At 39.4% G+C, this 21,452-nt stretch overlaps 1 protein-coding gene across 1 annotated transcript in view; it reads right to left on the minus strand.

The window, feature by feature from the left end:
- LOC124606751 (dehydrogenase/reductase SDR family protein 7-like) overlaps nt 1-21,452 on the minus strand; it is a 43,320-nt gene that overhangs the window by 2,792 nt on the left and 19,076 nt on the right. Inside the window, exons 2-3 of the mRNA XM_047138797.1 lie at nt 18,738-18,881; nt 2,561-2,780 (exon numbers count right to left, since the gene is read on the minus strand). Of these exons, the coding sequence (XP_046994753.1) occupies nt 2,561-2,780; nt 18,738-18,881 (364 nt within the window). The remainder of the gene's footprint in view (nt 1-2,560; nt 2,781-18,737; nt 18,882-21,452) is intronic.

Below are 21,452 nucleotides of genomic sequence, written 5' to 3' on the forward strand. Positions count from 1 at the left end.
ATTTACAATTTGTACAAAAACTAGGTGGCCATTATGAGAGTTGATGGCCATGAAACATAAGCAGAGCCTGAGAACAGACTGAGGCAGGGTTCCAGCCTATTGTCAACATTATTCAATCTGTATAATAAGCAAGCAGGAAAGGAAACAAAAATTTGGAATTAAAGGTCAGGGAGAAGATGTAAAGGTTTTGAGGTTTGAGGTTTGTCGATGACATGGTATGTATGACAGTGAAACATGGACAATAAACAGGTCAGACAAGAAGAGAACTGAAGCTTTTGAAATGTGGTGCTATAAAGAAATGCTGAAGATTAGATGCGATATCAAGTAACTAATGACGAACTACTGAATACAATTGGGGAGAAGAGAAATTGGTGGTACAACCTGACTAGAAGAAGGGACTAGTTGATAGGACATCAAGGAATCAACAATTTAGTATTGGGGGAAATGTGAGGGGGTAAAAACCACAGAGCGAGACCAAGAGATGAATACATTAAGCAGATTCAGAAGGATGTCGGTTGCAGAAGTTATTTGGAGATGATGAGGCTTGCACAGTAGAGTAGCATGGAGAGCACCATCAAACTAGTCTTTGGACTCAAGACCACGACGACATCCAACTACAACAACAACAACCTCTATTAAAGAAATTAATGTTTTTGAATTCCAGTGGCCTGACTACATATTCTGCCACAACAATGGTGGCATCCAGACATACTATGACTGCATGTCAGAGAAACAAATTTGGTTGTTCACTGAATACAGAGCACAATCATTTACTGTCCCTTTGCCCATATTACACAGACACTAACTACTTGTACTGATGGTCCTTTTGATGGTTTCTATGTATACCTGACTGCATGTGCAGAGGAAGTGGTCCAGGTCTTCCTCCACATATTACAGCTTAAAAATGCAGTGTCTGAGTTACAAATGTTTGACTGTCTCCCAGTCTTTTTCAAGTAAATTGTCTCTTGTAACTGGGGAAGAGGGTGTTAGCCACAACTAGATGCAACATGTCGAAAAAAAAAAAAATTCTGACGATACTGTATTGTTTTCATTAGTACAGATAAACTTCAACAATGGCTGGAAGAACTTAAGAGTGCAAATTTAAATACATTTTAAACTCAGTTAAAATATAATGTTAACGTAATGTATAACCAACATATCAAAAATAAGATAGTAAGAACTGACAAAGTCATAGGAACAGTTTATGTCTATAGGATCAGATGTGTGATGGGCCTGTTACGAATGGCAGAAGGGTGCAGAAATCCAGGTTAGCTTAAATGAGAAGATAAAGAAATAGCTTCGATCCTGCCATTCATTGCGAAATGATGTACACATGGGCTCATTCAGAGGATTTGCATGTTATGTGCATTAGTGGTTTCCCCAGAGTGATCAATTAGAAACAGAAAGATTCACAAAATGTCTCGTGGAGGTACAAAGTTAGAAATCTGAAACCCTCAACCAACGAGGCTGGGACTGCGAGACTGCACTGGAGAGAGAAAGAGGGGTGGACACACACACACACACACACACACACACACACACACACACACACACACACACACACACAGAGAGAGAGAGAGAGAGAGAGAGAGAGAGAGATATGGGTATTCTTTCAAAGAACCAGTACATGACAGTCAAGACGACATTCTTCGAAACCTCCAAGTAGGACTTAAAGAATATTTTTGACTGACTGCTCTTTGCACAGCCTGAGACTGTTCTGAAACATAGCAAAAGCTGATACACCCCTACATCTTATTCAGTAACTGAAAGAGACGGGTGTGGTGGCATTGTTGTCTGCGGGCATAGTGCACATCCACTTTGTAGCTCCAAAGATAAACTACAAATGTAGAGCATCATTCATTCAGTGTTACCAACAAACAAGCACACTACAACAAGTGACAAACTGTTATATTAATGCGACAAATGCTTTAGAAATGTTAGAAATAAAAAGCAAAAGGAACCACCAGCAAGGATTTATGTGCAGATACTATGTACACTTACTGACTCTTTTTCAAAATAATCTCCATTGCGACTGGAGTATTTGTGGTAACTGTGTATCACCTTTCCTATCCCTTCTGCAAAAAAGTATGATGGCTGTCAAGTCATATTGCCATTGTACCCTGCAGTTCCTAATTTAAGATTAAACGCCACCACAGTCCAGTCATTTAATCTCCAGGGAAACATGAAAGACTCTTGGTGCCAAATCTGAACTGCTGGGCAGATGATCTGGGCACCTCTCATGTGAATAACTGAAGTTTCTGAACTGGAGCACCAACATTTGGTTGGGCACCACTGTGTGGAAGAAGCAAACAGACAACAACATGCCCCTTCATTTGTTTTAAATGGATATGCATAATGTTTTACAACTATAGAGGTGCTTGGGGGCCACAAATTACATGAAAACTGATGAGCTGCAGGGCATCACAATGATATGGTTTGACAGAAGCAAAAGGGATTATCTTACGATTGACACAAAGGTTAAAAGGCTAGTATTTATTGACACAGGTATTTGCCATGAATAAAGATTTCTATGTATATATTAAATGTGTGATTAATTTACCTTTTGTAAGTGCCACTTGTCCAAAGTAATTAACCAGCATAAGTTTAATATCAACATCAACAGATGTAGTCAACACATTGCCACGATAACTGATACCTCCATTATTTATTAAAATGTCAATACGATCAACTATCTCAAGGACTTTTGCTATCTTCCCTGGTAAAGCATTCAGATCAGAAAGATCCAGAGGCAGCACAACAGGAGGATGTGTAACTTTTGTCTGAAACAAATTTATGTGCTTAAGAAATATTGCTTGTGACCAAATGAATAATGAAATGTATCCACACATTAAATGCAAATTGTTTGCCATCTTTAAGGTTGAGATACAGCTGTCAGTCCCAATAAAAGCAAGGCAGTGTGTTCTTAATAGAAATAATAGTTACTAACAGAAAATGAATATCCTGACATAGATCCAAATGAATCGAAAACAAATTTATTCACATGTTATATCAAATTTATACATGTTTCTGATTATGATCCCAGGATATATGGGGGGCGGGGAGCCGGCGGGCGGAGCGGGGCGGGGAGCCGGCGGGCTGGGGAGACAGAGGGTGGGGGGAGGGGAGACAGAGGGCAGAGGGGGTGCGGCTTGATAGAGGGGTAGGGGGAGTGGGAAGGCAGGAAAGAACATCTGCACCTTCCAAAACATACATGGATATGCAGTTGTCACCTTTTTTTCAAAGTTGGCAGTTCTTTGAAAGGATCATCCAGTCTCCTGGAAGTCCACAATACCATACTCCTTAAGTTGAGGCATGAATAGTATTGGTTGATACTATCCTGTAATGTCTACAATGTTCACTCTCACGTACAATGCTTGTAGCACCAAATCACACTTTTAACAAGATAAAGAAAATAATGATGTTGGTATTTTCAAGCACAATATGTCATTCATACTTTGTCCATAGGAAAGTATTTTGAACCTTTGTCTTTCCCACCAAAGTCCTATGAAAATAAGGAGTTTCTCCATAATTTCTAATATATTCATTTGTAATTCTCTGTAGTTATATTATTAGAGCCCTTTATTTTTATGCTTTGTGTATGTCCTTGATCACAGTATTTGGTAAACATAATACAGTTGCAGCTTACAGAATGCACACAATAGAAGAATGGGTACTACAGAAGAAGTATCATCACAAAGTAACTGCTGCAATGGTTGATATGACCAAGGAAACAGAGGAGGGGGGAAAAAGTCTAAAAACAAATTTAGTTACTTCAAGACTGTGACCTCATGTCAATAGTATTGACATATCATGTCCATTTTACATAATTTCAAATATGTCTGATTTCTTTTACCAAATAATAGTCATTTTTTGAAGTGTCTTAGTCCAGTTTTCAAGAACTAAGGAAAACATTTGGCAGGTGAGTGTGGAATGTAACAGGATGGTCTTTCCAATGTTCACAGATCAGAATGGATGTTTTGACATTACTGCAGTTGCTAAGTTTTGCAATCTCTTTGGGAAAAAAGTCCAAAATCTTGGAATAGGGCCCTTTTCTTGAGGAAGTAATTCACTCGCATGGTCAAGTGATGTTTTTAGTAGTGTTTAAAGTTGTTTCTCCTTCACATTGTCTGATCATCAGATCATCATTGAAATACCTATGTTCATGAGGAATATTATCAAGTAAATATTGTATGCCTTGCATTTTGTTACTGTTAATAGGCAATGGCCCATTGTAAGCATTTTCAAAATTAAAAACAACATACACTTCTGGAAATAAAATATTCTTGATACTTTCAATATGTTCCAACTTAATACTCTAAACCATTTTACACCTCACTACACAATCCACTAATAACAATAGCTGAATTACGAAAAGCATAATTTAACACTTAGTGTTTAGCTTTCAACAAATGGGATGCAAAGATGATCACCACTGTTACTAAATTACTCCAGGAGTAAAGCCCTTCCAAAAATGATGCATCTGTAACAAAGATGCAAAAACACGTTTACAATGTGTGGAATAAAGGTCTTTCCATGCATAAAGCTGTACCTATATATACAGAATTTGGTATTGTTCCTAACTCATTTTGTCGAAATTTGGAGTAAGGCCTTTTCGAAAATGAGTGTGTCAAATGTAAAGAACAGGATAAAAACATGATCTGGAGCTACAGAGAGTAATTAAAATACAATCACAAATAAATCCTCCTCGTTGTATGGAATGAAAAGCTTGTGACTGAACACACATCCCATTACAGAACATTTCATGTGGATGTGGTGGACAGCAATACATGGGGCTCTACCTAAATGAAAAAGCTCGGAGGAATCTCAATCTCGTTTCTGTATTGCGTGCTTTCGAGACAAATTGATTTCCTGGTTTGCTTAATGAACACAAACTTCCCCCTAAGCTCAAACTGGGAAATACTGCACGACTGATCAACAGCATAAAAGAAGAGAAAGTCTCCGAACGTTCATTTTAGAAATTGGTATCTCATTCACACATTTATACTCTGGTGTTCGTATGATAAACACCATGATTCCTCATACCAGTAGAAGTTCCACAAAGTGTTCCAGACAGATCATAGAGAATGAACTGTAGGTACACAAGCATAATCACTGCCTGCTAATTTACCACTGTAATGCCTGTCTTGGTAATTGCCCCAAGCATGTCTCAATTTACCAGAGGCAAAGCTGCATAGTGTCCTGTGTCAAAAGGATTTATCCTAATCTGTACTGCAGTTTCTGTGTTGTGATATCAGGCCATGCCAACTCTGCTGTTTCGCAAACACCAGCTGGCAGCAGCAAAAGCAAAGGTGCTCTGCTGCAGCACCAGTGGGGTGGAGGAAGCTGACAGAGGGAATCACACCACTGTTGTGGCTGTTTTAGGAGAGGAACATGTTGTGGCAGTGCTTAGCGAGGTGAGGGGAGAGTCATGTTGTTTGGTGAATGGGGATGGGCAAATCAGAGCATGGCAGGTGATGCACCAGTATTTAAACGGATGATGATTATGATGATGATAATACTGCCAATTTTGTGTACAGACAGAAAGAATAGGTTTCTTATGCTCCTTATATTGCAATAATTTACAACATTCCTTGTTTATCTTTGGTATCACTTCGAAGCCAGTAATTTTCCAATATTTGGAACTGTTGTTTTTGCAGTTGCAATTCAAAGTATAACTTCCAATGAAGCATCAGACAAACTTGACCTTGTTTTTGTTTTGTTAATACTCATAACTGAAAACATTTGTTCACAAACGAACATTGTCCCGAACATAGCAACACATTTCAGGGCAAGGGTATGAATCCTCAAGAATTCTTATTGATCAACAACTCAGGTGAGAGTATTAAATTCTTAGTGGTTAAATGCTGAAACATTTAGAACAGAGTGGCACAGCTTAAAATGCTCAAAGAAAACATCGAAGTTCAGACAATACTAGGAACAGAAAGGTGGTTAAAACCCAAATTACGAGCAGTGAAAGTTTTGGGGAAAATTTGAGAGTATATCAAAAGAATAAGTAATGTCTCATTAGACATGAAACTCCAATCCATTCAGACAGAAACTGAAGCTGCTTGTGAGACTGTCTGGGGAAGACACAGATGTTGGTGGAAGCTTACAATTGGATACTTCTGTCAACCACCACACTCACCTCCAGATGTAACCAACAAACTTTAGACAAAACCTCAGGTCACTTAAGTTTCCAAATCATATAGAAAATCATCAGAGGAGACCGTAATCATCCAACAGTCAGCTGGGATAATAACAGTTTCATTAGGAGTAGGCATAATAAGAAACCCTGTGAAACATTGCCAAATACCTTTTCTGAAAACTACCTAGAACAGGTAGTTCAGAATCCCACTAATGATGCAAATACAGGGCTATTACAAATGATTGAAGCGATTTCATAAATTCACTGCAGCTCTATTCATTGACATATGGTCACGACACACTGCAGATACGCAGAAAAACTCATAAATTTTTGTTCGGCTGAAGCTGCACTTCACGTTTCTGCCGCCAGAGCGCTCGAGAGCGCAGTGAGACAAAATGGCGACAGGAGCCGAGAAAGCATATGTCGTGCTTGAAATGCACTCACATCAGTCAGTCATAACAGTGCAGCGACACTTCAGGACGAAGTTCAACAAAGATCCACCGACTGCTAACTCCATTCGGTGATGGTATGCGCAGTTTAAAGCTTCTGGATGCCTCTGTAAGTGGAAATCAATGGGTTGGCCTGAAGTGAGCAAAGAAACGGTTGAACGCGTGCGGGCAAGTTTCACGCGTAGCCCGCGGGAGTCGAGGAATAAAGCAAGCAGGGAGCTAAATGTACCACAGCCGACGGTTTGGAAAATCTTACGGAAAAGGCTAAAGCAGAAGCATTTCTTAAACAGGAGATTGGAAAACCGATGGATCGGTCATGGTGGAGATCATGATCAACAATTCATGTCACGGCCTCCACGCTCTCCCAACTTAACCCCATGCGATTTCTTTCTGGGGGGTTATGTGAAAGATTCAGTGTTTAAGCCTCCTCTACCAAGAAACGTGCCAGAACTGCGAGCTCGCATCAACGATGCTTTCGAACTCATTGATGGGGACATGCAGTGCCGAGTGTGGGAGGAACTTGATTATCGGCTTGATGTCTGCCGAATCACTAAAGGGGCACATATCAAACATTTGTGAATGCCTAAAAAAACTTTTTGAGTTTTTGTATGTGTGTGCAAGGCATTGTGAAAATATCTCAAATGATAAAGTTATTGTAGGGCTGTGAAATCACTTAATCATTTGTAATAACCCTGTATATTTGATGTAATGGCAACAAACAGACCTGACTCCTCTGAGGACGTTCACATCGAAAGTGGCATCAGTGACCGTGCAGTAGTTGTGGCAACAATTATTACTAAAGTACAAAGGGGCAAATAAAATACCGTATTTACTCTAACCTAAGCCGCACTTTTTTTCCGGTTTTTGTAATCCAAAAAACCACGTGCGGCTTAGAATCGAGTGCAAAATAAGCAGAAGTTCTGAAAAATGTTGGTAGGTGCTGCCACAACTAAGTTCTGCCGTCGAATATATGTAGCGCTACACAGGCATGCTTTGCAGGCACAATTATAAATACTGGCGCCAAAACCTCTGCGTCAGTAAATAAATTAAAAAAAAAAAAAAGGTGTAAGATGAGCTTTTTTTCTCCACCCTGAGTTTCGACCACTACATTTTCATACATTATCCAACGAAGTAATTACAAATTCCGTATTGTTCATCTTCGAATGTAGCAGCATTTCAATGTACTACGAAAATCCGACAGGCAAGACTGTTTGGGATGTTGGCCAATATGGCCAACTCAACGTTCTGAATTTTTTTCTACCTATGAGAAGAGATGATTACTAATAGGAACTTTTATGTATGCAGTATTCTCTTCACCATAAGAATAATACGAATATAAACATTTTGCCATGTATTGTTTCGTGTTTGCTGCTGTCTCATTTAAATCCTGTCTGCCTAATAAACTATGAAAATAGAGTGAGACAACAACAAACGCGGAAGAATATACATATCATGTCATGTTTATATTCATATTATTCTTATGCCTAATAGTGGTACAATCAGAAATGAAGCACGGCAATTGACTACATTTTTAAATCTAAGATGACTAATTTCTGTGCAGAATGTAATGTACTAAAGAGGTGTCTGCAAAGATTTTCAAACGGAGAAAATTTTCGCTAAACTCTCGTTCAGAACATCTTATATATCATACGCAGTCTATTATTTGGTTCTTGATGATTATCGAAGAAAGCAGCAGTGTAATTAACAACAAATAGCAGTCTCTTGCTATTGTTTCGCTAATGAGACGATTCCTCTCTTTTGTTTTTTTAATTGTAAGCGGCGGTAGCGTGCACAAAAGCAAGCCATGCCGCAAGCAGCGACAGGTCGTAAACACACATTATCAGAATGCAACAAACAATGCAAGACACAGTACAGTAATGCATTTTCAGCTTAGAAAAACGTAAACACCTATAACACAGAGAATGGCACTTATCAGATCAAAGTAAAAATAAGCAATCAATTCAAACCAGACGAAGCACGTGAAAAAGGAAGGGTACCCGTATAAATACGGACGGAGCGCCTGACGCTCACACTCACTCACTCACTCACTCACTATAATGACGGGCCTGCCTTGGCCCGAGGTAGCGGAGTTTAAGCTGTTGTGAGCTGTTCCTCCTGAAGTCCTCTCTGTTTGGAATGGTTTTTCTTCGCGTGTTGGTCTGTCCTCTGGTTTCTGTGATGCAGCAGCTTATCTGCCGGCTGATTCCGGCGGCTTCTTGTTCTTCTTCTTCTTACTGCTTCCTGGCTGCCCGAATTCTATTTTCTTTGGGCGGGAGTGGTCCACTGGCGGCGGTTGTGTCCGGATATACTTGACTGCTTCCTCAGTCATGTATTTCCAGTCCTCGTCCGTGAAGATCGGGTGCTTGCTTATGAGCTCCAGATCTCCACGCCTGACGATTTCCCTCCCGTGCAGCTTCCCGTTTAAGGGTTCGGACCCCCATTGGAAATCATAAGGTTTGTGAGGAAGGGGAGGGATGTTATCTACCGTGAAAGGGTAAGGACGATCATGATGGGGGTAGCTACAGTCTTGCTGGGAATCGGCGATCTTGGTGAGCACCTCCCTCACACAGTTCTTGTTAGTGAGGGGGAGGCACTCGAACGGCCCGTCTTCTTCTTCTCCCTCGGTCTCCATCGGCACTTCCTGTGTCGTCTGCATTTCCGCAGAGACAGGAGTGACGACTGCTTGTGTGTCCTGCAGGTGCTGCTTCACCACTTCCGGTAGCGGCGGCGAGACGAACTGTACCACGTCCATGGGCGTCTCCCCGGTCTCCTGTATTGCTACAGGTTCCGGGGCGACACTCGTTTGCGCGGACATATCCGTCTGCGTGGACACATCCACCCCAACTTGTCGTGCCACCGTGGGGGCGGGTGTCGTCTTCTGCATCATCCGGATTTCTTCCCGCAACTCTTGCAGCTGCCGGTGGAGACCGACTATCTCCTTCTGCATGGTCGCTCTCTCTGCCGCCATCGCGGCTTTGAGGGCGGCCACAGCGTCGTCGGTAGCGGTGCTGGACGGGATTGCGGCCGCCCCGTTTTCCCCCTTGGGCGGGGTAGGCGGGACAGCTGCCTCTTCTTCATGTACCGCTTTGTTGGCGGTTGCTGGTGTCTGCTGCTTCAGGTATGCGCAGCTGCGTGCATTTGCGGCGTGCGCGCCGCCACAGTTGACGCACTTTGGCGCGGCATGTGGTGGCTTGTCACAGTCGCGTGTATCGTGTGCCTTTGCACATTTCAGACACGTGACTGCGTCCCTGCATGTCCTGGCGACGTGTCCTATCTTCTGGCAGCGGTAGCACTGCCTCTTGTGCTGCAGTCGGCTGCGCTTCTTCTTCTTGTTGCTGCCGTGGCCGTCTCCTGCCAGCGTGAGTAGAAGCTTTGCCACAGCAGCAAGTTTGCCTCCCTTTCCGCGTCCAGACATGGCGATGGGCTAGTGGCGAGCGAGCGACCGTGTAAACGGTGCGAGCGGCAGCGAGTCGAGCAGCGGAGTGCGTCGAGCACCTGACGCATAGCAATGGCTACCTGGTAAAGCTTAACTGCTAAGCTTACGACTCGAACCAAACTACTGTAGCTGTATCGTCATTCATTCGACCTAAATTGTGTCTAATATTACAATGGACCAACTTTGTTTTGATTTGGAGGTGCGGCCTAAAACTTTTCTCTCCCCTTGAATTTCGAGTCTCAAATTTCAGGTGCGGATTAGATTCGAGTAAATACGGTAAGCAAACAGACATGTTCAGTAAATTAGGTAAAGGGGCAGAACTGCCATATCCCAGTGAGGAACTTTAAACTTTTAGCCCAGGACAAGAGCATGTAGAGGAACTAAAGCTGAAGTTTAAAAGAACTGGTAACCATGCATTGTATAGATAAATACATAGTAGATCACTTCAAGATGGGAGGGACCTCCCACCACTGTAAAGATTCATTTAAAGAAATCGAGATTGCTGCATAATATGAAAAAAATAATGCTAAAGGTAGAGAAAGTGAAACGAGTTTGGCTGCATGTAAAGCAATGCAAGACACTTTCAGCAATTACCCTGGCAGAATATTATTGAAAAATCTCTCACAAAACCTAAAGAAATTCTGTTCCTTTGTAAAAGCTGTTAGTTGCACCACAGTTAGTGTCCGACAATCATGGATATGACAGGAACTGAAATGTAGGGTAGTAGGGTAAAAGCAGAATCGCTTAACTCTGTGTTAAAATATTGCTTTACATAGGAAACCCCACGAGTACTGCCCCAATTTAATTCATGTACCACTGCAAAGATATTAATGTCAGTGCATTTAGAAATAGACAAAAATAATTAAAACTGAACAACGCTCATTCTATACTGACTTTGCGGCTGAGTTAGCCCCTCTTTTAGCTATAATGTACAGAAGAACACTTAAACAAAAAACTGTGTCCAGTGGTAATATGAAGAAAGCACGTCATACACACCACAAGAAGGGCAGCAGAAGTGATCCACAACACTATCATCTAATATCATTGACATCCTTTTGTTGTACACTCTCAGAAAATATTCCAAGTTCAATTGTAATGAGATATCTCCAACAGAAGGACCTCCCGCACGCAGCCACCAAGCTGTCCAAAAACATCAATCACATGAAAACCAACTTGCATTTTTTTTTTTTTTTTTTTTTTTACAACTTCCTGAAAGCCGCAGATCAAGGCAGGCAGGTAGACGCATTGTTTCATGAATTCTGAAAGACATTTGGCTCAGTACCATACATATAATTATTATCAAAACAAACATTTACTATCAAAAGTAAAATCACAAGGTATCAAGTGAGATTTGTGACTGGATTGAGGATTTATTGGTGGAGAAGACACAACATCATTATCTTGGAGGAAAGGGAATCATTGACAGATGTAGGAGTAAAGCACCTGCTGTTCATGTTGTATATTAATGAGCTTCCAGACAATATCAATAGCAATCTTATACTTTTTGCAGATGATGCAGTTATCTGTAACTAAGTACATTCTGAAAAAAGCTGCACAAGTATTCAGTCAGATCTTGGTAAGATTTCCCAAGCTGTGCAGAGACTGGCAACTTGCTTTAAATATTCAGAAGTGTAAAATTGTACACATCACAAGAAAAGTATTATCCTATGACTATAACATCAGTGAGTCACAGCTGGAATTGGTCAACTCATACAAATGGCTGGATATTATTATTTAATTGAACAGATGAAAAATCTACTCAACAAGCAGCGCCAGAACACACATATAAAAGGTGGTTGTGACTGGCAAGCTTTTGGAGCCAGTGGCTCCATCTTCAGGTTGTTGGCAGAAAGTAAGTCTCATATCTGCACTGTGCCTGTTGATGTAATTGGGAGGTGGGGTTACACTAGTCATGGCCTGCACCTGAATAGGAGGGGGAAGAATCTATTAGTTTATCTTCTTGCAGAGAATGTATGTGGGGGGGGGGGGGGGGGGTGCACATGCACACAAGACGAAATACCTGTCATTACTGGAGCCTGAGGGACACATTTTTTAGGCTAGAGTCATGTTACAGACAGAGTATTTAAAGAGATTAAAACAGAACAGTGCCATAATGTCTGTAGCAGTATCCAAAGAAATAAAATTAGTGTGTTTCATCAGAACATTAGAGGATTGAAAAATAAGATAGATGAGCTTCTTGTATGCTTAGAAAATGGGGTAAATTCTGAAGGTATAGACGTTTTGTGTGTCTCTGTACACCATGTAACCACAGGGATGGAGAAGTTAAATTTAAGGGATTACAGAATAGCATCTTATGTAGAGTCAACATGGAAAAAGGAGTTACTACTTATATAAAAACTGGACACAAAGTCAAAAATATTGAAAGAAATAGTTTTTATGTAGATCAGATCCTTTAAGCATGTGCTTGTGAGTTGCTACTGCAATATACTTCTGTAGTAATTGTAACAATCTACAGATCCCCCAAGGTAACTTTCAGCTATTCATGAAAAATCTAGAGGCACTATTGAGCTACCTGTCAGACAAAAAGAAGCAGTTAGTGAGTGCTTTGTGGTGATTTTAATGTTGATTTCTTAAAAGATTTGGATAGGAAAAATGAGCTAGAATCTTTGTTTGGTTGTTTCAATCTAGTATTTGTTGTAAATTTTCCGACTCGTGTGCAGTGGGATAGTAGGTCACTTATCGATAACATTTTCATAGACAGTGCTCAGGCACAAACAATTAAGGTGTACCTAGTTGTTAATGGGCTATCTGATCATGATGCACAGTTAATGGAAATAACATATATAGCACCTTACAGGCTTCAGGCAGGTTCATACAATGTAGGGAGACTTATTGATGCGAACTGGGCACAGTTTTAAGATCAGCCTAGAAGAGGTAGAATGGGATGAAATATACCCAGAAAATGATACTGATGCCAATTTATTCCCCTGCAAATTTGTCTAAATATTTGAGAGTTGCTTTCCTGAAATGTTATCCAAAAAAGCCATTACAAAGTCAAGTAAGCCATGGATTTCTAAAGGAATTAAGATATCATGTAAGAGGAAGAGGGAAATATATGGACAGGCCAGAGTAAGTCATGATCTGACATTACTTGCTTACTACAAAAGATACTGTAATATTTTAAGGAAAGTCATTAAGAAGTCTAGAAGCTTATGTGTTCTGACAGAAATAAATAATGTGGATAATAAGATTAAAACTATATGGAATATTGTCAAATGGGAGACAGGGCAGCCTGGCAGTGCACAGCATACCATAGCAATAAAGCTGAATGATGATGATGTGAGTGATAATTCACAAGTTGCAAGTATTTTTAACAATCACTTTCTGAATGTAGCAGCAAAAATCGGGTTAAAGGGTTCAGTTGAAGAAGCAAAAAAGTATATTAAAAATGTCATTCCCCAGGACTTTAGGCCTTTGGAAATAGCACCAACATCCCCCACTGAAATTAAGGGACTTATAAATATACTGAAAAACAAGATCTCATGTGGTGGTGCTGGAGTCTCTAACAGAATTTTGAAGTGTTTTTCTAATCTAATAAGTGGAGTGCTTAGTGATGTATGTAATGCTTCGTTGGCACATGGAATTTTTGCAGGCAGATTGAAATACGCAATTGTCAAACATTTTCATAAGAAAGGGGACAAGAGTGACTTAAATTATAGACCAATCTCACATTTAACCATCAAATAGTACAAGCCCTAAATAACAAATTATTGCCAGTTGGTATTTTTTTAGCTTTCCAAGGCATTTGACTGTGTGGATCATGTCACACTCCTAGAAAAACTCAGGTTTTATGGAATTGAAGGCTATACAGACAGCTGCTTTGAATCATACTTAACAAACAAAAAGCAAAAAAGTTGCGCTGAATAACACAAATAATGTTGGGACTGTGGTAAATTCTAGTGAATGGGGAATTATCACAAAGGGAGTCCCACAGGGTTCAATTTTGGGTCATCTGATGTTCTTTATTCATGTGAATGACCTCTCACTTAACGTTCAGCAAGCATACCTAATACTTTTTGCACATGACACGAGTGTTATAATAAATCCCATTCCAGAAAAAGCAGCTCAAGATATTGTTAAGGATGTCTTTCAAAGAATTATTAAGTGGTTCTCAGAAAATGGACTCTCCCTTAATTTTGGAAAAAAAACTCACTATATCCAGTTCTGTACACCGAATAGTCATACCGACAATTGATGTAGCAAATGAATAGGGCTCAGTTAACAGGGTAGATTTCTCCAAAATTTTGGGTCTTTACATTGATGACAACTTGAACTGGAAGAAGCATATTACTGAGCTTCTCAAACAATTAAGTTCAGCTTCTTTAGCTCTTCGTACAATCGCTAGTCTTGGTAATACACAGATCAGCCTCCTAATGTACTCTGCCTATTTCCACTCAGTAATGTCTTAGGAAATAGTTTTCTGGGGTAACTCACCACTTAGACAAAAAGTACTGAATGCACAAAAGAGAGCAGTGAGAATAATTAGTGGTGTTCACCCAAGGATGTCATGTGGGCACCTATTCAAGGAGATAGGTATTTTAACTGCACAATCAGAGTACATATACTCGCTAATGAAATTCGTTATAAATAATCCATTTCAATTCACAAAGAACAGTGATCTTCATACGTACAACACTAGAGGAAAAAATGACCTTTCCTATCCGTTATTGAAGCTGTCAGTTGCTCAGAAAGGAGTACATTATTCAGGAACAAAAATCTCTGATCACTTGCCCAACAACAAAGTGTCTGGCAGGCAGCAGCTCAAGTTTTAAATGTAGCTTAAAATCATTTCTTTTGGACAACTCCTATTCCATGGACGAGTTTCTGTTTCAGAAATGGTAGATATCGATAAAATAATTGTGAAAATGATCTATGGAACATGACATAACTGAACTAGTGTGACCATGACCATGACCCAACCTAGTGTATTGTTCAAGTGTGTGGAACTGTACCAAATAGGGCTAACCGGGGATACTGAATAGATGCAGAGAAGGGCAACACAAATGGTCACAGATTTATTTGACCCACGAAAGTGTGTCATGGAGATGTTGAAATAAGTTAACAGGCAGACTACTGAAGATAGACACAAACTGTACTGTGAAAGCCTACTTAGAAATTTTCTAAAACCAACTTTAGTGATGTCTCTTGGAATATGCTAGAACCCTCTATATTACTACTCCCATAGGGATCATAAAGGTAAGTTACAACATGAAGACAGACTTTAAGCATAATTTTTGCTGTGCTCCATATGTGAAGGGAAGGGGAAAAAGCCTTAATAACTGGTACAATGGAAAGAAACCTGTGTCATGCAACTCTCAGTGATTTGCAGATTATAGATGTAGGTGGTTAATGGAATTGGTAACTGTTCTCCAAATTTTTTTATTTCTTATTTAATATTTTCTATGTTAAATTATTTGACCATGTGCCTCCGGTGTCCTGTGAAAGAACTTTTGCAAATATCAAATCCACTGAGGTCTATTACAATCCATGTAAATGATATTTTGGGCATTTCCAATTAATTTAAATACAAGAAGTAGGAATCTTTATTTAAGAGTTGGATACAAGTTGTAACAGGTGTCCTTACTGTTTTTTAGTTTGCGCACTGACAAACCCTCATTGGGGCCAACTTGTGGCCTTATTATGCAGCAGTTTCACTTGTTTGTTGTGGTACTTATTTTGTCATTCTTCATCTCAATGTTATCTACACTTCACAGTACTAATATCTGTGGAATTTGAACTATCTGTCATGCTGCCCAAAAATAGTAGATTTTGTTTGACAATGATTATATTGATCTAAAATTCTTTAACGAAACTCACAATAACAGGCCAGAATACCATAAGGTAACAGCTACTTCTTTACACAAAAAATAAATTTAGCTGGCACATTTTCACCACCATGATACCATGGTTTGTACATGATTTTAGGCTTTCCCACCACCCAGTTTAATATCTGAGAACATTACAAAATGCCATACTTCGTGAATTAAGGCACAAGTTCTCAAAAAATACATCAAAGAAATGATTTTCTGTATGACCTTGGGCAGTTTCTTAAATTAGTACCTTGATTTTTGTATTTGGAGCTTTGAACCCAGCATCTAACAAACAGATTTTTTAGGATGAAACTTTCACTCCGCAGCAAAAAGTTGACTTAAATGAGCAGCTGAAAACTGACAAATTATCCTTCCCAACAGATTAAACCGGTGTATTAGACTATGGCCCAAAATCAGATCTTCGATTTTTCATAGAAAAAATTCTGCTATGATCTATGTTTGGTTCATGATCTGACCACACAATTTCAATCTGTCGCAGGGAGTGAACCATTTCTTGTTTGATGTTTTAATTGCCTCTCTCTGGAATGATGTTTAGGTAATGCGTGAGGATCCTGTTTCCTTCCTAAAACATTTTTTGTTCGTCACTTTTAGGGGTTACTGGAAGGATAGTAAAATTACTCAATGTGTTCCTTTTCTTTTCAACATCTGTTGATTTGCTTTTTGCTTGTCATTGTCCAATCATTATTAATTCCTGGTAGGAGAACAAATGCCATCTTTTTGTTGTTTTGATGTTTAAGCACTACCTCAGTGAACAGCCACATCATCCTATCATTTGTGTGTCTAACTATTGTACAATCACTTTGGAAAGCACCCTTCGGTGAAAAATCACTCACTGAAAAGTTACTGTTGGAACCTCATAAGAAAAATATTTTTTACCAGCAACAAGGAATGATGTGTGACTGCTAAATTGTTTGGCTCTATATTTACTAAGATGGTATCTGTTCTTTCGGACATGTCCGAAGGACAGATACCATCGGTGATCAAGCAGCTCGTTAGAGTTAAATTACAATGAAATGAACACCCTTAGCTGCTTACAGGCGTTGACACATGTCAACGGGGACACGGGAGGCATGCCAGAGATAAATCCCTGCAGTCATGCTATCCTCTGTGTCCTCGGTGGCTCAGATGGATAGAGCGTCTGCCGTGTAAGCAGGAGACCCCAGGTTCGAGTCCCGGTTGGGGCACACATTTTCATCCGTGCCCGTTGACGTATGTCAAGCCCTGTAAGCAGCTAAGGGTGTTCATTTCATTGTAATTTGTTTGGCTCTGTTGTCTATGGGAGCAACCATATATCGTCAGAGACAGTTCACTGAACTGATACATGATATGTCCTCTGTGATGTTCCACTGTATGGCAAGTTTTACCAACAAGGAGACCACGTGGCAAATGGAATTTTGTAATTTTTTAGATTTATGGTGCATGAAGATTTTGCGAACATCTTTAATTCACTAAACCAGGGTAAATTTTTCATTGGGCAGCTTTGCAATTGCTCTGTAATAGAATGCTTGACTGCCAGGCAGGCAGCCTGGGTTTGATTCCAGGTGGATGCAATTATTCCACAAGCATTTTCATGAGGCATAAAATTTTTTCATCAAAATGACAATTAGATATATGTGTTAATTAGCATACATTTGATGAATTTTATATTTAAATGATGTAGGTGTTCTAACAGAATGGAAACAAAATGAAAAAGTAATGACTGGAATGAGACACCATTGATTACCAGTCTCAGCCCCCCCCCCTCCCCCACCACCAAATCTCTATTCATTTTGTGCTTTAAGAAAATGCTCGTGGAATGTCCACCCTCATTTAAAAATTTGCATCGGCCAGGAATCTAACGCAGGCTGCTGGTGTGACAGTCAAGCATTCTAACACAGATCACAGCTGCCCAGCAAAAATCTGACTAAGCTTTAGTGAATTAAAGACAAAAAAATTTTAAAGTTGGTTTTCTCAATATTTTTTTTGCAAGTTGCATTGAACTACTTCGAATGATTAATATTCAATTTCTGAACTTCACATACCACGAATATAGAAAATTACAAAAAATCGGTTTGCTGAGTGATTTCCCTTTCAAGTCTGGAGCTACAGCTTCTGCAACGAAATGTGCAAAGTTCAAGGCTGTGGCTTTCCAGCTGCCCACAGTCCAAACCTTTTTAAGAGAATGCCTGGTTCACACACTGTTCCTTGCTCTCTGTCACCACTTGCTATTTACCGTATCCCCACTTTGCCTCCAAAGACCATGCTTTTACTACCCAAATACAGAAAAATTTTGGTGAAATTACATCTTATAATCTCCACTAAGACTATCTACTTACACTGTGCTCCTTTTAAACCCGAATGCGCAGACACCAGACATGGCAGTCTTTGCATTTATTGTTCAGCTTCAGCTATAATTTATTAAATTTCTCTTATTGCAAATTATTATACTTTAATTTAAAATAAATCATTGACAGTAAGTGTGAGACCATTAATCCCCAAATATGACATACCATTATATGTCTAACTGTTGTATCTCTAACAGATGTAAATCTCCTTTTGTGCATAAAATTTATTTACAGCCACGATAACACCAGTGACTTGTCATTGTGGGCTTCAGCTATTCATTAGCCACCTTAAGATCCAAGTTTCTATGCAGTAGTTCTGCCTATTATGACAAATTAGCAGGAGCAGGGACTGAAATTGAAAAGAGGTGTGTGTGTGTGTGTGTGTGTGTGTGTGTGTGTGTGTGTGTGTGTGTCTGTCTGTGTGTGTGTCAGCATATTTCCAGTCTGAGAAGAAATATAATAATGAAAGTTTGCTACACGACAATAAAAGAGCCATAAATAGATGAAATACGCAATTTTTTTTCTACTTACATTATGAGTAGTTAACAAAGCATTCTTGACTCTTTGGAGCTCATCTTCACGTCTTGCTGCAAGAATCACCCTGCATCCAGCCTGATAGAAAGCATGGGCCAGTGCCTCACCTAAGCCAGAGCTAGCACCTGTTATAAGAACCACCTGCAACAACAGTCAACAAATCAGGCTTATAATATTACTTACGTCTATAGATGTCTGCAATTTTTTTTTCAAGGGGGAGGGTGGGGGGAAGGGGGGGGGAAGAGAAACATTCTAAAATTGCCATATTTGATATAACTGATTCAGTTAGTCTGAAACATGCCCCAAGCCCTAATTTTGACAGGAAGTATACAAAAGTAATTGTATCTAACACAATAATTATCCACTTAGTACCTTTAGGGTAGATTACTTTGATACCTAACAATATGCATATTTCAATAGTATATGCAACCTTTTGATGTTGTTAAAAAGGATATGCATGCTACAGTTTTTGCTCAACAGTCAAACTATGCCGCCATATTATTTCATGGAGGGTAAACAATAAGTTATAAAATGTAGGTAAAAAATTTGCACAAATAATGTATTTTATTCTAATGATGTTAGGCTGACAATTAAATAAAAAATCAGAAATATAAAATTTCAGAATGATTGAGAAAATCCTTTTGGACATCAACAAAAGCGGCACTTGAATGTGTAGTGCTTCGAGAATTTCCACGTAAATTCCAGAACCACTCGTCCTTTTGCTGTCTGAAACACAAGATTTTTAAAAATAAGTGTGAGAGAATGTACATGCTGCGTGACACATTTGTGTGTGCAGGCTGGAAAGGAGTCACGAGCACAAGATAGACGTGACGGTCGAATGGCATCGACAGGTTTTTGCTGCTTGCGCCACAGAAGTACATTGGAAGAGCAAGAAGTAACTGTGTAGTATTCCCTGCTGTTTTAGTGTCTGTGATTATTACTAAAGAAAAATGAACAACCGACTATAGACATTTAATTGTTAATTCATGTATTGGACTTGCTAGAAGCAAAACATGTTCATAAATTATGTAGTTGTGAAAACTACACTATTGCAGACGTATTTTATCGAGTTTAACATGAGACAAATTGGTTGACTTATAAACATTCGAATATTGATGCGAGAAATATTGAATTTGTTCTCTGTGGAAGCTGAAATATACTATGCCTGAGTTAAAAGTATTCTTCGAGTACTAAATTATTTCAAAAATAGAATGTCTTATAAATCCCATAATCAGCATTATTCTTCGGACAAGAAGGTTTTGGAGAATGACAGAGCCGGCAATCTAGAGAAGAAGATCAGCTGCACAGATAAAGTAAGTCAACCAATGTGAGAGAGGTGTGGATTTTGCTTGCAATCCAAAGTCACACCACTTCTTATCATCGCACATCTTTAGAGTGTGGCGACCAGTAGAAAGGACTTTAAAGAACAGGAATTTTGAGAGGAAATCGAAGCAGAAGATATGATGTGTTGCCGTAGCAACCTGGTATAACAAGACAAGACACTTGTTTTGCAGAGTTTAAAATGGGCCACGATTAATAAATACCATACAAGGAAAATCTCAACAGTTTAGACTAAGAAGAAATACGACGAGAATAATTCATCGAAGAAGATCCGGTGTCAGGAGTAAGCAGCTCTCACACACACATCGCGGGGATGCAGATGAGGAATCCAGCCTAAGTCTGATGACCCCAGCACCAGTCACTGATGACTGGTGCTGATTCCCCATACGCCCACCGATGCTGAAACCAAAAATCGCTGCCGCTGGCGCCAGTGCTGTTTACTGGCGCTGATTACGCATCCGCTCACCAATACAGCTAGAGCTCTACACTGGGTGTGCACAAAACAATAATTGAGAGTAAAGTTGAAAAGAAACTGTTGAATAATAGAAATGCTGAAACTTCAGAACCAGCCATGGCAATGAAAGTGAGTAAGGAGGTGCCTCACTGGTCTGAAGTAGTAAATTTAATCGAAGCCCAAAGGGCAGATTCAGAAGCTTTAAGGAAGGAACTAACTGCTCAAAGTACTCCTTTGAGAAATGACAAGTGCAACTAAGTGAAAAACTTTATGCACAGAGTGCTAATTTAAGTAGAGAAATAGATAGAGTGAATACTGAATTAAATAATAAATTGGATGTTCAGAATGAAACTTTGGGATTGTTAAGTGATAAAGGAGATTCACAAAGTAAAGACTTTAGTATTTTATGTGAAGGTATGGGAAATTTGAAGACTGAATTTGATGCTTTAACTACTAAAGTAGAAAATTTTAAAATAGATTTGAAAGAGGAATTAACTAGTTCGTTAAGCAGTCATGTAAACCATCTGTTCAGTAACTTTAGTCAGACACAGAGTCACCAACTTCAGGACTTAGCTAAAAAGTTAGAATTGGATATTGAAGATAAATGTAATAATGAAGAAGCTGAAATTGGTGAAAGATTAGGATCATTTGAAAGTATATGTAATGTTATATTTGATGAAGTAAAGCAGAGACTACACACTTTAAAGGTAAGTGTCGAGTGTCAAGAAACAGGACAAGCTAATTCCTATAGTCCAATCGCAAATTGCAGGCATCAATACTCGAGTAGATAACGTGGAACAAAACTTTAAAGAGAAACTAGCAACTTCAGGTATGACAAATATAAGTAGCCCGGAGGAACAGGTAGAGGAAATGATAGACCGAAAAATGGCCACGACAGTAACCCCCGACAAAGTGCC

Source organism: Schistocerca americana, chromosome 3 (assembly GCF_021461395.2).
Source record: "Schistocerca americana isolate TAMUIC-IGC-003095 chromosome 3, iqSchAmer2.1, whole genome shotgun sequence".
NCBI classification, from domain to species: Eukaryota; Metazoa; Arthropoda; class Insecta; order Orthoptera; family Acrididae; genus Schistocerca; species Schistocerca americana.